Raw genomic sequence first — 15994 nt, 5'->3', positions numbered from 1 at the left:
CTCATGCCCATGCAGGAACACCAAGCGCACAGCAGAGGTTTGGATGGATGAATACAAGCAGTACTACTATGAGGCCCGGCCGTCGGCTATTGGCAAGTCCTTTGGAAGGTAAGCTGCCCCAGACCTTGGCAGGAGGGCTCTGGTAAATCCCTTGGTAGCAAACAATAGTTTTTAGGTCTTTTCTGCAGCTAAATGTGAGAAATAGGGGTGATCTGAATGCCTGGCTTGCCAGGAAGGTTGCAGCTTGAGTGTCTGGCTAATGAAGTTTGCTTCTAATTCACTTTATTTTTTCCCTAGTATCACTGCATAAATCATTTGTTAGCAGAAGGCCAAAGGGATCTATAATGAAATTAAAAGACCAGACATTTTAAGTGTACAGACAGGAATATTTTTCTATCACAGCATGCAGCTGTTGTGGAAATGCGAGCTATATCTTGAGCTTGATCTCAAGTTCCTGTGCAGATGCAGAATCCCATGGTTGGCTGGCACATGGGGCATGTTGCACTTAGTGCACTCCCCACTTTCCTGATGGAGAGAGGGTAGTTTGCCTGGTTTGTAGGGCAAGAGAGAGCATGGCCAATGGTAAGATTTAGAAACACAATCTGTAGAATTGTGCCTTTTACAGCACCTTTGCTAAAGGTGTCTTCAGGCCACATGGGATTCATTGTTATCAGCTTAACAGTTCTCTGTGACCCAGAAATCACTGATGGACACCAAACCTGGGATGAGTGGAGAGCTTGCTGTCTATGCTCTCAAACCCCTGACACCCAAATAAATGTAAAAATCCCAGGAGTGATGTTTTTCTGTGGGTTTTATCTGCCTGTGAACAAAAGGCTATTGTATCAGTGTAAGGACTTGGCAAATGTGGTTGTATCTCAAAGGTGTGGCTGTGTGCACAGGATAATGATGCATCTCCTATTTATTTATGACAACCAGGTCACTTTTCTTGCTATACACTTGGCATTATTATCATGATGCATTACATATCTTCATAAAAATAGCTTTGCCTACCTAATTTATCAGTCCTTGTGCTGGCTGCAGCAGTTGGGCTGGGACCACATAGCAAGTAACCCTACAGCTTGTGAAGGAAACCAGACTATTGCATATTGCATGTGGATATATTGCTCATGTGTTTTAGCAGCAAAATCTGTGGTTCTCATTCACACAGACTTCCTAGTGACTTTACTGGCAGCACTGGCTGAATAAAAGCTGGAGCAGAGCATAAGACTTTGATTTCAGGCAATTTCTTGTAGTAATAGCTCTGTGAACCTGTATTAAATCTAGATTTTAGGGTGAAAATGCCTTTGACACCATCACTGATAATTTGGCCTAAATTGGACCCTCCTTCCCCTCAATTCTGATGTGGATATAAAATCTAAGAACATTCCCCTAAGGTATGTGGCCTCATGTGTATGTACAGTGGCCTCTGTGGGCTGAGGATGGAGAGGTATACAGGGTACAGTTGAAATTCCTTGCCAACACACAAATGTAGTGTTATAGCTTAAAGACAAGAGTTCCTGGTTTTGCTGCTCAGTAAGATTGCTGGAGGGAAATCCTCTTCTTCAGCCAGCTAAAGCCAAACAAATCAGCAGTGGGAGGACTGCCACAGCAGACAGCTACTGAGATGTTGAGTTAATCTCCCCTTATATTCCCACCCTTCCCCCAAACTGCTTGAGAACAAATAATTAAGTTCTCCAGATCTCGGTTCTCCAACCTGAGCCTAGACCTGCTGCCATGAGCTAGAGACATGCTTTAGCACACACGGATGAATCATCTGTATGTACCTGAGCACAAACACTTTCTTAGGCCTTTTCAGCAGTTGATTGCTGTGCAGGTTTCATGGTATGCCTCTACAGGGGCACCCAGAGGCTTTCCTGATCTTACAGCAGTTTTACTGCAATGTATTATTTAACAAGGTAGAACCTGGGCCCTGCCATTGCTCTGAGCCAAAGGAAGCGCAAGAACAGCTTTCTGAAGGTGTTTGTCTTCCATTTCTATTTTCTGCCGCTTGTGTCTCTCCTCCTCTTCACCTCAGGTCACTGCTAGTGCTCTGAACCCAGCAACAATTACATGGGAGAATGAGTAATGGCAAAAAGTAATGTAATTTCCCTCAAACCTCCTGGCCAATCTTCATTGTTCCCCTCCCTTCTGTTCACTGCCTTATTCTCAGCAAACTGCCTGTGTTTCCAGTGTTGCAGACCGAGTGGAGCTGCGACACAAACTGAACTGTAAATCCTTCCAGTGGTATCTGGAGAATGTCTACCCTGAGCTCAAGTGAGTCAGCTCTTCGCTTGAAAAAATCTCTGAAGGATTTGGGAGGTGGGTCACAATGGGAAGATGAGCCTTGACAGCAGTGGGCAAAAGAGAGACTTATGCTTGCGAAAGGTTTTCTCTTTTTGAGGTTCTTCTTTTTGGTGAGAAACCTCCTATGTTTTACTGGCTTGTATTATCACAGCTCTGCAAAAGGTCTGTCTTCTGTTCTGCCCCACACAGCTGTCCCTTGGACATGTGCAACAGAGATGTTTGCAGAGCTGTGGGGTGTAGACAAGTGCCAGAGCACTACACCCCTCCCAGTTTTGACTTGGTCTCTGCCATGCTCTGTCTGGAGGGAGTTGAGCCAAGTAGAACCAGACAGCCTCAGTGCAGAGGTTTGTGTGGTTCAGAAAAGGCTCTAAGGAATGCCAGAAGCAGCTCTCCCTGTGGCTTCCCCTACCCTGGGTCAGGACATGGTAGTGTTGTGTCCTTGCAGCGTGGGTAGAGCTGTGATGTTGGCATGTGCAAACCAGCACGTCCTGGCAACACCTCAGCCTGTGGCTAGAGTGAGTGGAAGCTGGAACATCCAGCTGTAGTCTGGCCTGCACAGATCTTCCCTGCATTCCTACCAGCAAGGCAAGAATGTGTGTTAGCTGAGGAGAAGACTGAAAAAGGGGGAGAAAGAAGCAGAACAAAACAGTGTGGATACGGCTTTTTTGCTGGAAACAGCCTCTTTCAGATTTTCAGAATCATCACATTAAACTGCTTAGGGTACCCCTAAAGATCCTGGTATGCCTTCCGAAATAAAAAGGTACCAGTCCTCTAAGTTCTCCTTTGACTTTTGCCTTCTCCAGTGGATATGATATTGTTCATTTTCTGTCAAATATAGGGAACTGTGTTTCAGTCAGGGGCAAATTACACCCTTATAAATGTGAAAGTGCTTTGGACATTTCTGTGTATGAAATACCATTCAACTCTCATTTTACTTCAAGGATTCCTGAAAAAGAGTTGATTCCAGGAATAATTAGACAAGGAGGAAACTGTCTGGAGTCTCAGGCACAGGATACCACAGGGAATATGTTGGCTGGCATGGGAAACTGTAAAGGGACGGTGAACAATCCTCCTGTCACTCAGGTAAGGCAGGCTTCAGTTTGGCTCTTTGCTCCTGCTCCTACCCTTTTTATTACCTGAATGAAGAGGTATCTCTGGCCTTGGTGAGTTAATATGGAGGTGAAGGAAGGAAGAATTTGACCCTGTAATGATTTTAATAGTAGCAGAAAGCAGAAAAAGATGCTGTCCCCATCTCTCAAAGCTCTGTTGGCTCAACAGACTCAGCAGTCAGGCATAGAATGTGAAGGTTTTCATCACTCAGAGACAGCAGGCAGTGCTTAAATGCTCAGGGAGTGACACTCATTGGGAATCATTTTGGGGCTGTGCTTGGCTAGTACCCTGGCATATGGGTAAGAGATTTTTTGGGATCAGAAACAATTCCTTGATCTGCCAGCTCAGCTGTAGCTGCAGATGACTTGAATTGTGCTGTATTGCAGATGTGTTTCAGTATAAAGCACAGAGTTTAAGTAGTTGACCCCAGTGGCAGTAATGTGGTGCAGTTCTCCTAACTGCAGTGGAGCTGTGATGGTATATACAAGCTGAAGATCTGCACTCAGACTCTCTCTGTTGGTGACTGAAAGCAGCAGGGAAGCAGCTTGAGAAAGTTAAGGGTCACAGTAGGGTGTTTTATGCCAGGAAATACATACCCACGTCTGTTAACTGTTGGAAACTAGTTTGCAGCAGCATTCAGTGTGCCATTTAACCTGACTCATTGCTCTGTGTCATTACCATTTGAAATCTCTGAAACTTACCGCATTTTGTATTTCTTCCATGGGGAAAGTCTAGTAGTAACAGTGGATTGGATCAGCTATCCATCTAGTCAGAGGAAGGAAAAAATGAATCCTCTTGTCCTTTATGTGTGCTGGTGATATATGGATATGCTTGCATGTGTTTTGCTTTGCTTGACAATCTATAGGTCCCAGATACCTGTTACAGAACATGTCTGCTGTGTGAAATATGCAGAAGCAGTGGCATATCATGTATGTCAGGGCTTGGGATCCTCCTTGCTTTGTAGGCCTGAATCTGTAAAGTGGCAGAGCAGAGAGTTGTGTGGGATCCAGGGTTAATCAGACACCTCAGACAGTGAGGGGAGCCAGCTGCAGGCTTTGAAATGGTCATGGTGCACCAAGGCTGAGCATAAACTTCTGATCAGGTGACAACTGCTGTGGTAGTCTTCCCAGGGAGCCTTTCATAGGAAGAGAACAAAAAATAGAGGGGTTTTTAAAATATCTGATAGAGAAAGCTCTCTCTCATCTGATCACTGTTGGGATCCTAATGGAACCTTTCTTTTTCTTATTCCAAAGGAGTGGATATTCAGTGACCCTTTAATTAGACAGCAGGACAAGTGTCTTTCCATTACCTCCTTCTCTACTGGTTCTCAAATCACACTGGAAGCTTGCAATCAAAAAGATGGCAGACAGGTAGGTAATTGTGCACCTCTTTCTAATGCCTTCATTGCCACATACCAGTGTACCTACATCAGTGCAGCCAGCAGGGGCAAAACCAGTGCTATCAAAGCACATTAAAATCCTTTCCATGTTCTGCATCTCCTTCTCTGGTGTGTTCCATAAGCTTGGATGCATGAGAGAGTGTGTGACCAAGCAGGAAGTGCAGTATGTGGGTGTCTGCTCTGCCTGGGCCCTTGGCAGCATGGTTGGCTCCAGCTCAGCAGCACCCCAACTTTGCTTCTTGGAGAAGCTTATGTGCAGCCAGATTGGTGCATGGGTGAAGCACAGCACCAAAGAGAGGTGGGTGAGGCAACTGCTTTGAGATACCTAAGGGAAGGGTGGTGTGTGCTATCATTTGTTTATTTAATTTGAAGTGAGAGAGCTGTGTTCTTCTTTGTGCTGTCTCTGGGCATGTGAGCAGACCTTTAAAACCTAGAGCATGCTACTCAGTTACGAAATACTGAATGACAAAGCACCGTATGTTCCACCTGAACTGCTCCCTAGAGGAAAAATACACAGCAGCAATGTTCCCAACAAAATGCAGCTCTCTGACTTATGCTGTTTCCAAGATGTGCATCCCTGATCTGTCAGGACAAATCAGTCATTTTGCCTTACAACACTAGATAAGGGATGGCCTCTGCTATGGCTGGGCTGCCCTCAACAGAGATGTGATGTGCCTTTTTATCAGAACTGGGCAAAGCACAAAAGGGAGCAATGCAACACTGGCAGACAGCAGATTGAACTTGTTTCATTCCTAGTTCCTGTGCTTCCCTCTACACCAAGAGAGAACAAATTTTCTGTCATCTAAGGCTGTGCTAACTCTGTGCTTTCTGACGTGTTTGTTGTTTTGGTAGCCCAAAGGTAGAAGACAGCTCAGCTTTGACCAATTCTCAGCAGCATCTTCTTTTGTCAGTGCTTTCTAATGCTATATGAGTTCTTAAAATTAGTTTTTCCTGAAAGAAAGCACTCAAATCCAGTCCTGCCCATTTATTGAAAACCTGTGTAGACTTTTCTCTGGAGGCTTGCTTAATGCAGAAATGCCTTGAAGAGTTGTCACCATGAATACACTGGGAAAACTCGGAGTTTGGATTAGTCTGCAAGGGTATCCCAGATGGGCTGTGCTTTCCTGCTCCTTTTTCTTGTTGGCAGTCACTCATCCCATTACTGTGTAATTAGGTCACTTAACTTCTCCTTATGTGCCTTGCAGTGTTTCCCTCCCTGGCAGCAGAGAGGACTTTAGCAGCTGCCAAAATCAGCTGTCTTTCCCTGCTTCCTCTGTCACGGAAGGACAAGGGTCCCTCAAGGAGGGTGGAGTCCAAGCTGTATTAGAAGCCAGAAGAGAGATTAATCCACAGTAATCCAAGCAGGCTTTTTCTGCTGCTGGAATAGGATTTATTGAGTCCTGATGTGTTGATTATATACAGGGTCATTATAAAGACATACACACACTTAAGGGTGTGAGCTCTTGTTTTCCATTACCTTATGTGGGCAAACTGCACTTATATCAAGGACTTGACCTAGCAGATGATTTAACCAACTGATTCTAAGCAAGAGCATAAGCATTTCAAATAATTAGAGACTGATTTGAACTGCAGCTGCCGTCCCAAGCTGCCTTGCAGCTGAAGGGATAAGGTGGGGTGAAGTGGGAGAAATGCATTTGAATTTTTAATGTAATTTTGGTTGAAATGCTCTTAAATGTTGGGGTCTTTTTTGTAGTCCCAAACTCCCATTTCAGATTTCTGCTTACAAAGCAAATTCTACTTGCAGTGCTCAAGTTTGTTGTGTTCCTAGGGAATGTTGTTATGGTTCTTTCCTTTCATAAACACAACAGTAATTGTTGTTAACACTGACGTTAGATTTTAATTAGCTAGAAGTCAGTCATCTTGTAAACCGTTCCATTCTCTCTCCTCCTGATGTTTGAGAGGTTGATTTCCAAGAAAGAGCAAAGCTGGAGGGAACAAATTCCCTCATTTTCCCTACAGCTTGCCTGTCTCCCCATGGATACTCACAGCCCAAAGTGCAAGTGCCGGGGGAGAGCAGTGCTTCCGAACCGTGCATGAGTGTTTCCACTTCTCAGTTCAAGTGGGCTTCTCAGAAACTCAGAGGAGCTGAGTGGAGGGTGGAGGGAGGGGAGCAGAGCTACTTTGCAGAGCTGGAAATGACAGGCAAGAGCCCTGAGTATGTGATGTGGTCTGAGTGGAGGAGGGTGAGCGTGGGCAGCATGCATCACACACATCACACGTACAGAATCCTAAAAGGAGACAGCAGCATAATGAAAGTCCAGCTTTGAACATCCTTCCTGTCACTGTCATCAGAGATCTATGGGAAAAGATGTTTGGGTTTTCTGGATGTAGGTTTCATGTCTGTGTCTGAGTCATGAAAAAGCAACATATCTGACAAAAGCTGGTACATGTGATAGCTTTGGTTTTTAGTGTCCTGGGAGTAGATTTGTTAGATCATTATGACAGCACCACACAGCTCCTAAAGCTGGTTTCTGCTTTCAAACATACTGAAGCTGTGCCCATGCTACACAGCTGTTCTGCATTAAGGATGTCCCAAGGACAGATAATTTTGTTGTAAATTTTGAGTGCTAGAAAGAGCCCATCTAACATATAGGTAATACTCTAGCAAGAGGCTTTAGAGTATCATGATTTGTGTCTAGAATATTACCTCAAAATAAGTCTAGAATTTTGCAGGCAGGAGGGTATGAGACAATAGTCACATTTCAGATGAATTTTGGTGCTGTTAGACTCCCTTGGGTTGAAAGAAACCAGAAATGAAGTCTATTTGGCAACATGATCCTGTTGATCATTCAACAGCAACAGCTGGCACTGCTAGCAGAAGACCAGCCAAAAGCTATTCTGCATAATCAGAACTAGATTTCAAACCAGATGGATGTTATCCATAATGTTATTTGGAGAATAGCTTTTTTAGTTGAATGCACAATAAATTATTGCCTTCAGCTTTGTTTTTTTGGCTCTGACTGACAGTAGGAGTGGTGTTTTAATTTGTATTATAGTGAGGACAAATAGAAGGCAAAGTGAGAGTCAGACACTAAAACAAGAGAATGAAAATGAGAAACATTGGCACAGTATTTCCCAACAGAACAAGAAATGCTGAGAAATCCTATTAAACCGCTATATTTCATTAAAATGTTCTGAAGGAATGTGACCTCAGCCTGAAAATGAGGACACTCAGTTTTCTTGTGAGACAAACACTATTTGAAATCCTGTGTCCCTTTGTATGCCATTGGGAATTTTTTCCGACTTGAAGATGAATGCAACTTTATATTGAGTATCTGAAAAGGAGTGAAAGCCTGTCTATTTTGAAAGCACCTGGCTCAGCATCTTCCTGATAATAAGTAGGTAGAACAATACTGGCAATGTGCCATAAGTTGAAAGTAGTTTTCAGGAGACAAGAGTTTCTCTTAGTTGAATGTGATTTAATTTTACAAATTTAAATGCTCAAAGTGCATACAGTACTTGCTAGATGCTGGTGTGAGCTTTTTCATCTTCTGTCTCTGCTCATATATTTAAAATTTAGTGTTCAAGACCAGCTTCAGGCTGCCCATGGCCCTGCAAATACACTCAATTACAATTTACAACATCCTTGCCTACTCCAGTTATCAGTGCTCCATACATTTCTGTTTGGCATCTCAGTCCTCATGAAAAAATTCTTGGCCAATTCCATTGTTTCACAGTTAGGATTTTGAGAGAAACCCTGGACTGCCCGGATTACTGCAGGTTAAAAGAGAATGTTTGATTACTCTGAAATACTAGACTAGTGTAAACAATTTCAGCTCCTGTGTATATTGGATAGAACAAGACTGGCTATTTCTGGCTTTTCTCTTAGTTATTGCATGTGGAATGCTTCTGTCCAACCACCTAAAACTACTTTGAAGTGATAGATAAAAAAGAGGGGGAGAGAGAGAGATTCACAGAAAAATGGGGGAAATTTTGGGTTGACAGTGGGGAGGAGGATCAAGATATATATTAAAAAAAAAAAAAAGTTTTTTTTTCTTCCTCCATCTTCACTCCAAACCTTTTCTGACCAGTAAACTGTATTATCTCCATCTGCACAAGAAAAGGAGACCAAAGAGAATTTTCAAGCCAAAATTTCTCAGATTGTGCAATGTATCTTCTAAAATGTTTCCTTCCAAGTACAGGCCAGTCATAATGTCTGGGTGTAGGAAAAGAGAGGACTCCCTGTAATGTGTATGCAGGAGGTGTCTGCTCTTTTATTTTTTGCTAAAGATGGTCATTATTGCTATCATTTAAAACTTAGTCCAGGCTTCCCTTGTGGTCTTTGGAGAAAGCTGGGCCCTCCCAGAAGGGACTTGTAGCTTGAACCCCTCCATAAATATGTCACCAGGCACAACTAATTTAGCATCTAAATTAACATCTAATTTAACATCTAACTAGTTTAGACTAAATTGCTCATTTCTGAGGTGGCTGGCAGTGGGAGATGAGCATCCTATCTCCTGTTGCCATCCATTCCTACCACCCACCCTCCAGAAAAGTCTGAGATAATGATGTGTCCCTGTGGGGCAGGATGTTGGGCTGTCTGGTAATCCTGTGGTCTGCAGTCAGGCCTTGTGAAAGGTTCAGGTGAAGTCAGGGGAGTTGCTCTGGTATCTCATGAAGGGCAGAAAAACATGGTTTCTGATCAGAACAGGTAAAACTCATCATTCTGAAAATACCCCATGCATTTGAGATGAGGAGCCCTACTTTGGCTTGTACTGTTAGTATGCTTTATAACAGCTATATACCTGGCACCCCCCTGCAGCCCAGGGGAGCCTCACCTTCAACTCTCACCTTCTCTCCTCCTCCCCTTCCCCATCCTTGCCCCACTTTATTTCCATCAAAGGGATCTGGGGTGTCTTGACATGCTGGGTTGTCCAGTGGTGTGAATCACTGAGGAGCTGAACGATCTACAGCAGCAGTAGATGTGCTCTGGGGAGTGTTTGCTGGTGTCCTGCTGAGCCTGTTGCTGCAGACTCCCTACAGACATCGTGCTGGGTACCTGCTCAGCGTGGACAGGTGCCACAGTAGTAGGCCTCTCATCTGAAGGAATAACATGAGCAAGCCTCCAGTGGTGCTAGTTTTCTCCTGAACAGCGAGGGGGAAGAAGAAAACCAATGTCTCTTGGTAATTGTCCTTGTCCTCCACCTCACATCTCATAACAGCAGGGTCTTTTGGTGAGCTGTGGGGTGTGTGGGAGAGAGAGCTGGCAGGCTTCCTCTGGCACATGCACAGGGGAATGTGGAGACTGAGAATTCACAAATACAGAGAGGTGGTGGGAGAGTGGAGGGCAAGGAAGTAGGTGTGCTTTGGAGAAGGTCAGAGGGCTCTTCACTGGGGTGTCTGTGACACTGGGAGACACTGGTGGGGAGGCTGTCGTGCAGAGCTAGGCACAGAGCGCGGCTTGCCAGGGGAGAAGACCCCCTCCTTTGCACTCCACCATCACAGCTGCTGCTTTATGATATTAACTCTTCCTCTGCTCTTTGTAGGGAGGCTTCTGCCAGATGGGAGCCAGATGGCTCTGGGACCTGTGTAGGCAGTGGGTTTCAGCAGCTGGTGAGGGCATTGTAGTGCAAAGACTGCGTTGTATCTTCCTGTCCATCATCACTGCATTCCTCTGCTCCTTCTCCGTTAAAATCAGCTTCTTCCTGCTGCATAAACAGCTCTCCTTTGATGTTGTCCTGTCAAACAGGGCTAGCAATACTGCAAATTGATCGTGCCTCTGGTATTTAGACTTAAAGAAGTAATACAGGAGCAATAGATTACTCTGGGCTTTGCAACTGCCCTGCCCTCCAAGACACCTAACAGCTTCCAGCAATATGTGAACATAACTGAATATCTTAAACCACACAGCATGTGGCAGTCCTTTTGCTATGCTACCCAAAAATTAAAATGTTTGTAGGTTTTGAGATTGCCCAGATATTGCAGGAAAATTTTAAATTCTCTTTGCATATTATTTTTGCAATGCTCTTGAGGTCCATCAGTACTGTCAAACTGTTTCTTCTTCTTCATTAGTCTCATGGGTTGGCCAAAACATCCTCATAATATTCCTAAGCTCTTTATTGACTGAACACCCAGACCTAACTGGGTCATCTGTGTGACTGAAAAGAATGAGGGGAAAATCCCTGGAGCCTGGACCCCTCAATCTTCTCAACCTGTTGAGCTCACCTGTGCCCCACTGGAGATGAATGACACTGCATCATCTGGGACATCCCAAATCCACAGACTGGTTTCGACTTCTTTTTCTTCATTATCAGCCACAGTGCTCCCAGCTTTGTTTTGGGTTTTTTTTTCAAGAAGGGATGAAAGGTACAGCCCTTTCCCAGCAGAATTTAAAATTCAAGATTAGGATGTATTTTTATTTCCTGGCAAGCAGCACAGCCAAAGTGGACCTTCAGGAAAGGGTTGCATATGGGACCTTTTGAATTTGATGAAAGAAGAGATGGGGAAACAATGGATAAGAGAGAGATCCAGTAAAACAGTAGGAAGTGTGATTTTTGCTTTCTGTGGACAGGCTGGGAGACATTTCAGTGCTTTGCTTTCCATGGATTGGAAAGCAACCATAGGAGGATTTCAAGTTTTGTCAGGAATCTGGGTGCCCAGGACAGAAAATGGCCCAGAAACTGTGACTGTAATATACTTTGAAAATGGCATTACTTGCTGATTTTTGTCTTGATAGAATCACACAATCATAGAATATGCTGGGTTGGAAGAGACCCATCTGGATCACTGAGTCCAGTTCCTGGCCCTTCACACGACACCCCAAGAGTCACATTGTGTGCCTGAGGACATCATCCAGGTGCCTCTTGAATTCAGCCAAGGCTTGGTGCTGTGACCACCACTGCTTTCTGTTTTCCTTCTAGATGCTTCTGAGTACCCAGCCCTGTAACTCAGCTAAACCCTAACCCTACTTAACTGCAGGTATCATAAGTACAGGAACCCAGTGATTTAGAGATGCTGCCCATACCCAGATTTTCGTTTTCCCCACTTGTTGGAATTTACTTGAGATTACCCTCAACTTGAAGTCACAGTTTTGTAGAGGAATGGAAGTAACATCATGTTTTTTCTGTGTCTTCTCACAGAAGTGGAAGATGAAAGGCAGTTTCATTCAACACTTTGTCAGCGGTCTCTGCCTGGAAAACCAGACTGGAAGAGTGGTGACCAACCCCTGTCAAGCAGGTGTACCTGGCCAACAGTGGGAGCTGCTACAAGCAACATGATGGTAGCACAGAGATATCCTTGTTTCTTTGTGCATGAGACTTTGGGAACAGAGGGGGATCAGGAAGGGAGGAATGGTTCTGTATGTCTGACCCTAAATGTTTTCATTGTGCCCTTTAGTAAGCCACCATTTCAGCTGAGCACTTGATGTTTTTGAGCTTTTCAGAGAAGAAGCTGAGGATGAGAGGGATCAGGACAGTTGTCAAAATCTTCCCATTTAGTGTCTTAAGTTCTCCTTTGTAGCTGATGCCTGTGCACCTAGAGATGGAGGAGGACCCAGCCCAATACTTGCAGCTCTCCCCATCCTTTCCTTTCTCTGCATCCAGAGTCCACAGCCTTCAGTCCAGCAGCTTAGGTTGTGCTTGTACAAACATTGGTAGCTCTTTGGCTTCCCTGGCTTTTTGCTCTGACATCGTGCATCATTTATGCATATGTTTCTCAGTGAGGACTGGCCAGAAGAGCCATCATGATCAGTGGAGAGGCTGGGAAAGAGCTAACAGATCCTGGGGGCAGGTTTGTAACCTCTTTTTGGTGGGCTCATTCCTTCCTCTGCCCACAGTAACTGCCTTACAGTCAAATGTGCTGAGGTTGGGCAGTGCTGACAAAAGAGATTGAAAAGGGACAATCTATTTTACCAGCCTAACCAGGGATTGTTTCAGGGACTTTTTCCCTGTTGGTCTTCCTTCCAGCTTTTTTGTGTGGAAGGCCAGCCCTGCCTCCAGGAGTGGCCCAAGCCTGCAGGTTCAGGGTACCATGTTCTGGTGGAGCCAGTCAGAGACAGGTGCCAACACTTGGGGATGCTAAAGCTGGGACTGTCCTCTGGGTGCTCTTCCTGGTGCTACCAGCCACTGCTGCCCACACCAAAGGTGGTGCACAGAGCTGCATGGGCAGCACACACAGACAGAGGTGCTGCACAAGGCTCAGGCTGGTGGCAGGTGCCACCCAGATCCCCACTGTGAGGGACAGAAAGGTACAGCCCCTAGCTCATAGAAGACTTCTTGCTGCTGGCTGGGCAGGACCACAGGTCTCATGCTTGTCTCTCCAGCTCTGCATAGCCCCTGTGAACAGAGCCTGGCATGAAAAACCACCCACTCCCTCTGTCTAGTTGCTTTTCCTTCTCTCTTCGAGAAAGACGAGACAAAAAGGCTGGGGTTGCTCTACTTTTGACATCCCTCTCTCTTCCCTGTGAACACCTTGGGGAGAGGTTAGCTGGTGAAGCTGAAACTGACCCCTGCACAAATGCTGCCACAGTGCAGGCCTGCCCTGAGAGACCTCTCCTTCATGTTCTGGAAATACCAAAGACATCTCTAGCTAGGATCCCAATCCTGCTCCCAGTTACCAGTCAGCTCTAGCCATGTGTGGGTTTCCAAACCTGACAAGGGATGCTTACCTATTCAAATAAAGTCCCCACAACCTTAGCTTCTCCTAACTACATCTGTTAGATTTTGTAAACCAGCTTTACTTTCCTGAACCTGACAGGGGAATCTGATGGTGGGACCATCTTCATTAGGCAATTGCTTCCCTGGATCCTTTCTGATCTGGTGTAGAAGAAACAGGCTGTTCCTTTGGATTCTGAACAGCTGGTTGCTTCTGATCATGTTTGTATCTCTTTTTAATTCTTTCTCTTAGCTTGATATTAACCCAAGCAATTGACAAAAGAACAGATAATGTTCTTCATACATTGCATGTGCTTAGTGTGAAAACTGGACAATGTTTTTTTGTTCTTGGTTTAAAAAGCTTAAATCCATCATGTGGCAGGAGCTCTTATGCTGTCCCTGCTTCAGTTTGACACCAGATCCCCATCTCAGCACTGATTAGCCAGAAGAATGACCTGCCTGCACTGTGAAAACTCATAAGGGAGTTCCTTTTGATCCTTACAGAATGGTGCAGCTGCTCTTCTGTGTGGAAATGAGGGCACTGGCTCTGCAGTGATTTCTCTTTCCCTGTATAGAGATGCTTTGGGCCAGAACCACTGAGGTCAGGAGAGGGCAGAGAAGGAAGGGAAATAGCCTAGGAATGGAGTGAGAGCAGGGCAGACTGACCCATTGAGGGGAGAGATGCCATCCTATCAGTTACTGCATTTTTAAACAAGAATATACAGGAGATGGTCTTTTCAGAATAGTATTATTATGCAATAGGAGACATGAACAGTCAAATTCTTACCTACCTGGGTTGAAAAATATTGATGCAAAGACAGATGAAGAGCCACTGAGCAGGTGCTGTTTGTAAGCTCCATATACAATGAAGTGTGAAGGGGTTTATGTTTGAACATATTTTCATCAAAACACAGCCTAAGTGGACCATCTGACCTCCCCCCATTTCACTCTCCAGCAGCTTGTGTGTTGCAGCTAACAGCATGTTCACTCCTCTACCAGGTACTGCCTCCTTCTTCCCTGCTCCCACTGTGTGTGTGCAGCTTTCTTGCAGTTCCTTCTTCATAACCACTCTGGGACCAGGACCCAGCTCCTCTACAGACAATGCTCCTGACTGCTGCAGACCACAGAAGCTCTGCTTATTTACAGTCTCCAAGCCCTGGGCCAGCCCTAATTCAAAGGGCTCTTGTCAGCATGGTGACTGCTGCCCTTGACTGTGTGTTTGGCTCCCATGCTGGAGGTTGCTGACTGCTCCTGGAGCAGGCAGACCTGGACTAGCTGTGTTGATTTGTGCCTCCCTTCCTACTGCTCTCCTGGTAGAGTGTGACCTGGCAGCCTTCTTGGGCTGTAAGCTGGGGCTGCTGAAGATAGGACACTCTCCTCCTTCAGGTGCCCTGGCCTGGGATAGGAAAGGGCAAAGGTGGACATATGCTAGGTGTCAATAACTCAAATTGCTTGTGGAATTTGGAGTTTAATTTTTTAATTCTACTGCTTTTGGACATGTTCACCTGAGGTTACCTCCCAACTGCTCACTCTTCTGTCAGCTAAAGCATTGCTTTAGCTCAACATAGACCTCCCCACACATCATCTTTTGGAAGCTGCTGGTTTCCAATGTATTTTAGGACTACCTGAAAAGGAGGTACATTACAAAAGGCTGCTGTCAAGTGTGGGCAAACTGAACTTCTTGGAATAAACAAAGTCTTGTTCAAACTCATTATTAGCATACTCTACACTTCCCTTGCACTGAAGGGAAGGAAGAACAATGTTATCTCTACTTTCTCCCCCAAGGTCCACGCAGTGCCGTGTTTTATAAGAGGTGTCTGATAGGATTTCTAAAAGCAAACGGACTATTTTTCACAGTCAGAACAAGCGGCTGCTCACCCTTGTTTTCCTGTTTACTTTAAACAGCCCCCTAGACTGTCAAGACAGAGCATTTGCATTGGTAATACCTTTAAAGAAAGCTGTTACTGTCAGAGCATCCAATGTAATTTCCTGTGCTATGAACCCAATGGGGGTTTATTTAAGAGGAGCTGAATCTACTCTTGTACAGAAATCAGTTTCAAAAGGTTTATTTTTCCCATTCATTTGTAAGTTGCACTTTGCCAGATGTAATTTATGTGGAACCCAGATTAGTTCTCCTTCTTCTTCCAAAAAAAAAAAAAAAAAAAAAAAAAAAAAAGCATGTGCCAGAATCTGTTTAATGCCTGGAATAAAATCCATTTTGAAATAAGCGTTTCAGCCTGTTCTTATTCCCCTTTGCTTCCTCTACTGGGAAGGAAAGGAACATCCTTTCTTGTCTGGTCCCCTCCTCTGTCTCTCACTGGTTTTGTTCCCTGGAAATACATACTCCAGTTCTTTGCATGGGTTCCTGGGTTGCCTCAGGAGGGATGCTGCTGGAGTGGGCAGAGATGCTTCTGGGATACAATGGTGTACCAGTTCAGAAGGACTGGAAATAGGCTGAAATATTCCTTCCCAGCTGGATGGGGAGACAAGTATCCTTCCTGGCAATTAATGGGCTGACTTATATGCTGAAAGAAATATCTGGGGTTGTGGGGAATTAATTCTTCCTGTT

The 15994-nt window shown here is 44.8% G+C and overlaps 1 protein-coding gene across 2 annotated transcripts in view; it reads left to right on the top strand.

The window, feature by feature from the left end:
• GALNT16 (polypeptide N-acetylgalactosaminyltransferase 16) overlaps window positions 1–15611 on the top strand; it is a 75138-nt gene extending 59527 nt beyond the window's left edge. The window contains exons 11-16 of one of the 2 annotated variants that reach the window (XM_058831072.1): window positions 16–108; window positions 2191–2274; window positions 3246–3387; window positions 4668–4784; window positions 11914–12053; window positions 14425–15611. In XM_058831072.1, coding sequence (XP_058687055.1) covers window positions 16–108; window positions 2191–2274; window positions 3246–3387; window positions 4668–4784; window positions 11914–12051 — 574 coding nt within the window. In that variant the 3' untranslated portion in view covers window positions 12052–12053; window positions 14425–15611. Of the gene's footprint in view, window positions 1–15; window positions 109–2190; window positions 2275–3245; window positions 3388–4667; window positions 4785–11913 lie in introns of both variants that reach the window. The other variant, XM_058831064.1, reaches the window with a different exon arrangement.
• Window positions 15612–15994: the final 383 nt, after the last annotated feature.

Source organism: Poecile atricapillus, chromosome 1 (genome assembly GCF_030490865.1).
Source record: "Poecile atricapillus isolate bPoeAtr1 chromosome 1, bPoeAtr1.hap1, whole genome shotgun sequence".
Classification (NCBI taxonomy): Eukaryota; Metazoa; Chordata; class Aves; order Passeriformes; family Paridae; genus Poecile; species Poecile atricapillus.
This window is presented reverse-complemented; position numbering and strand designations above follow the sequence as displayed.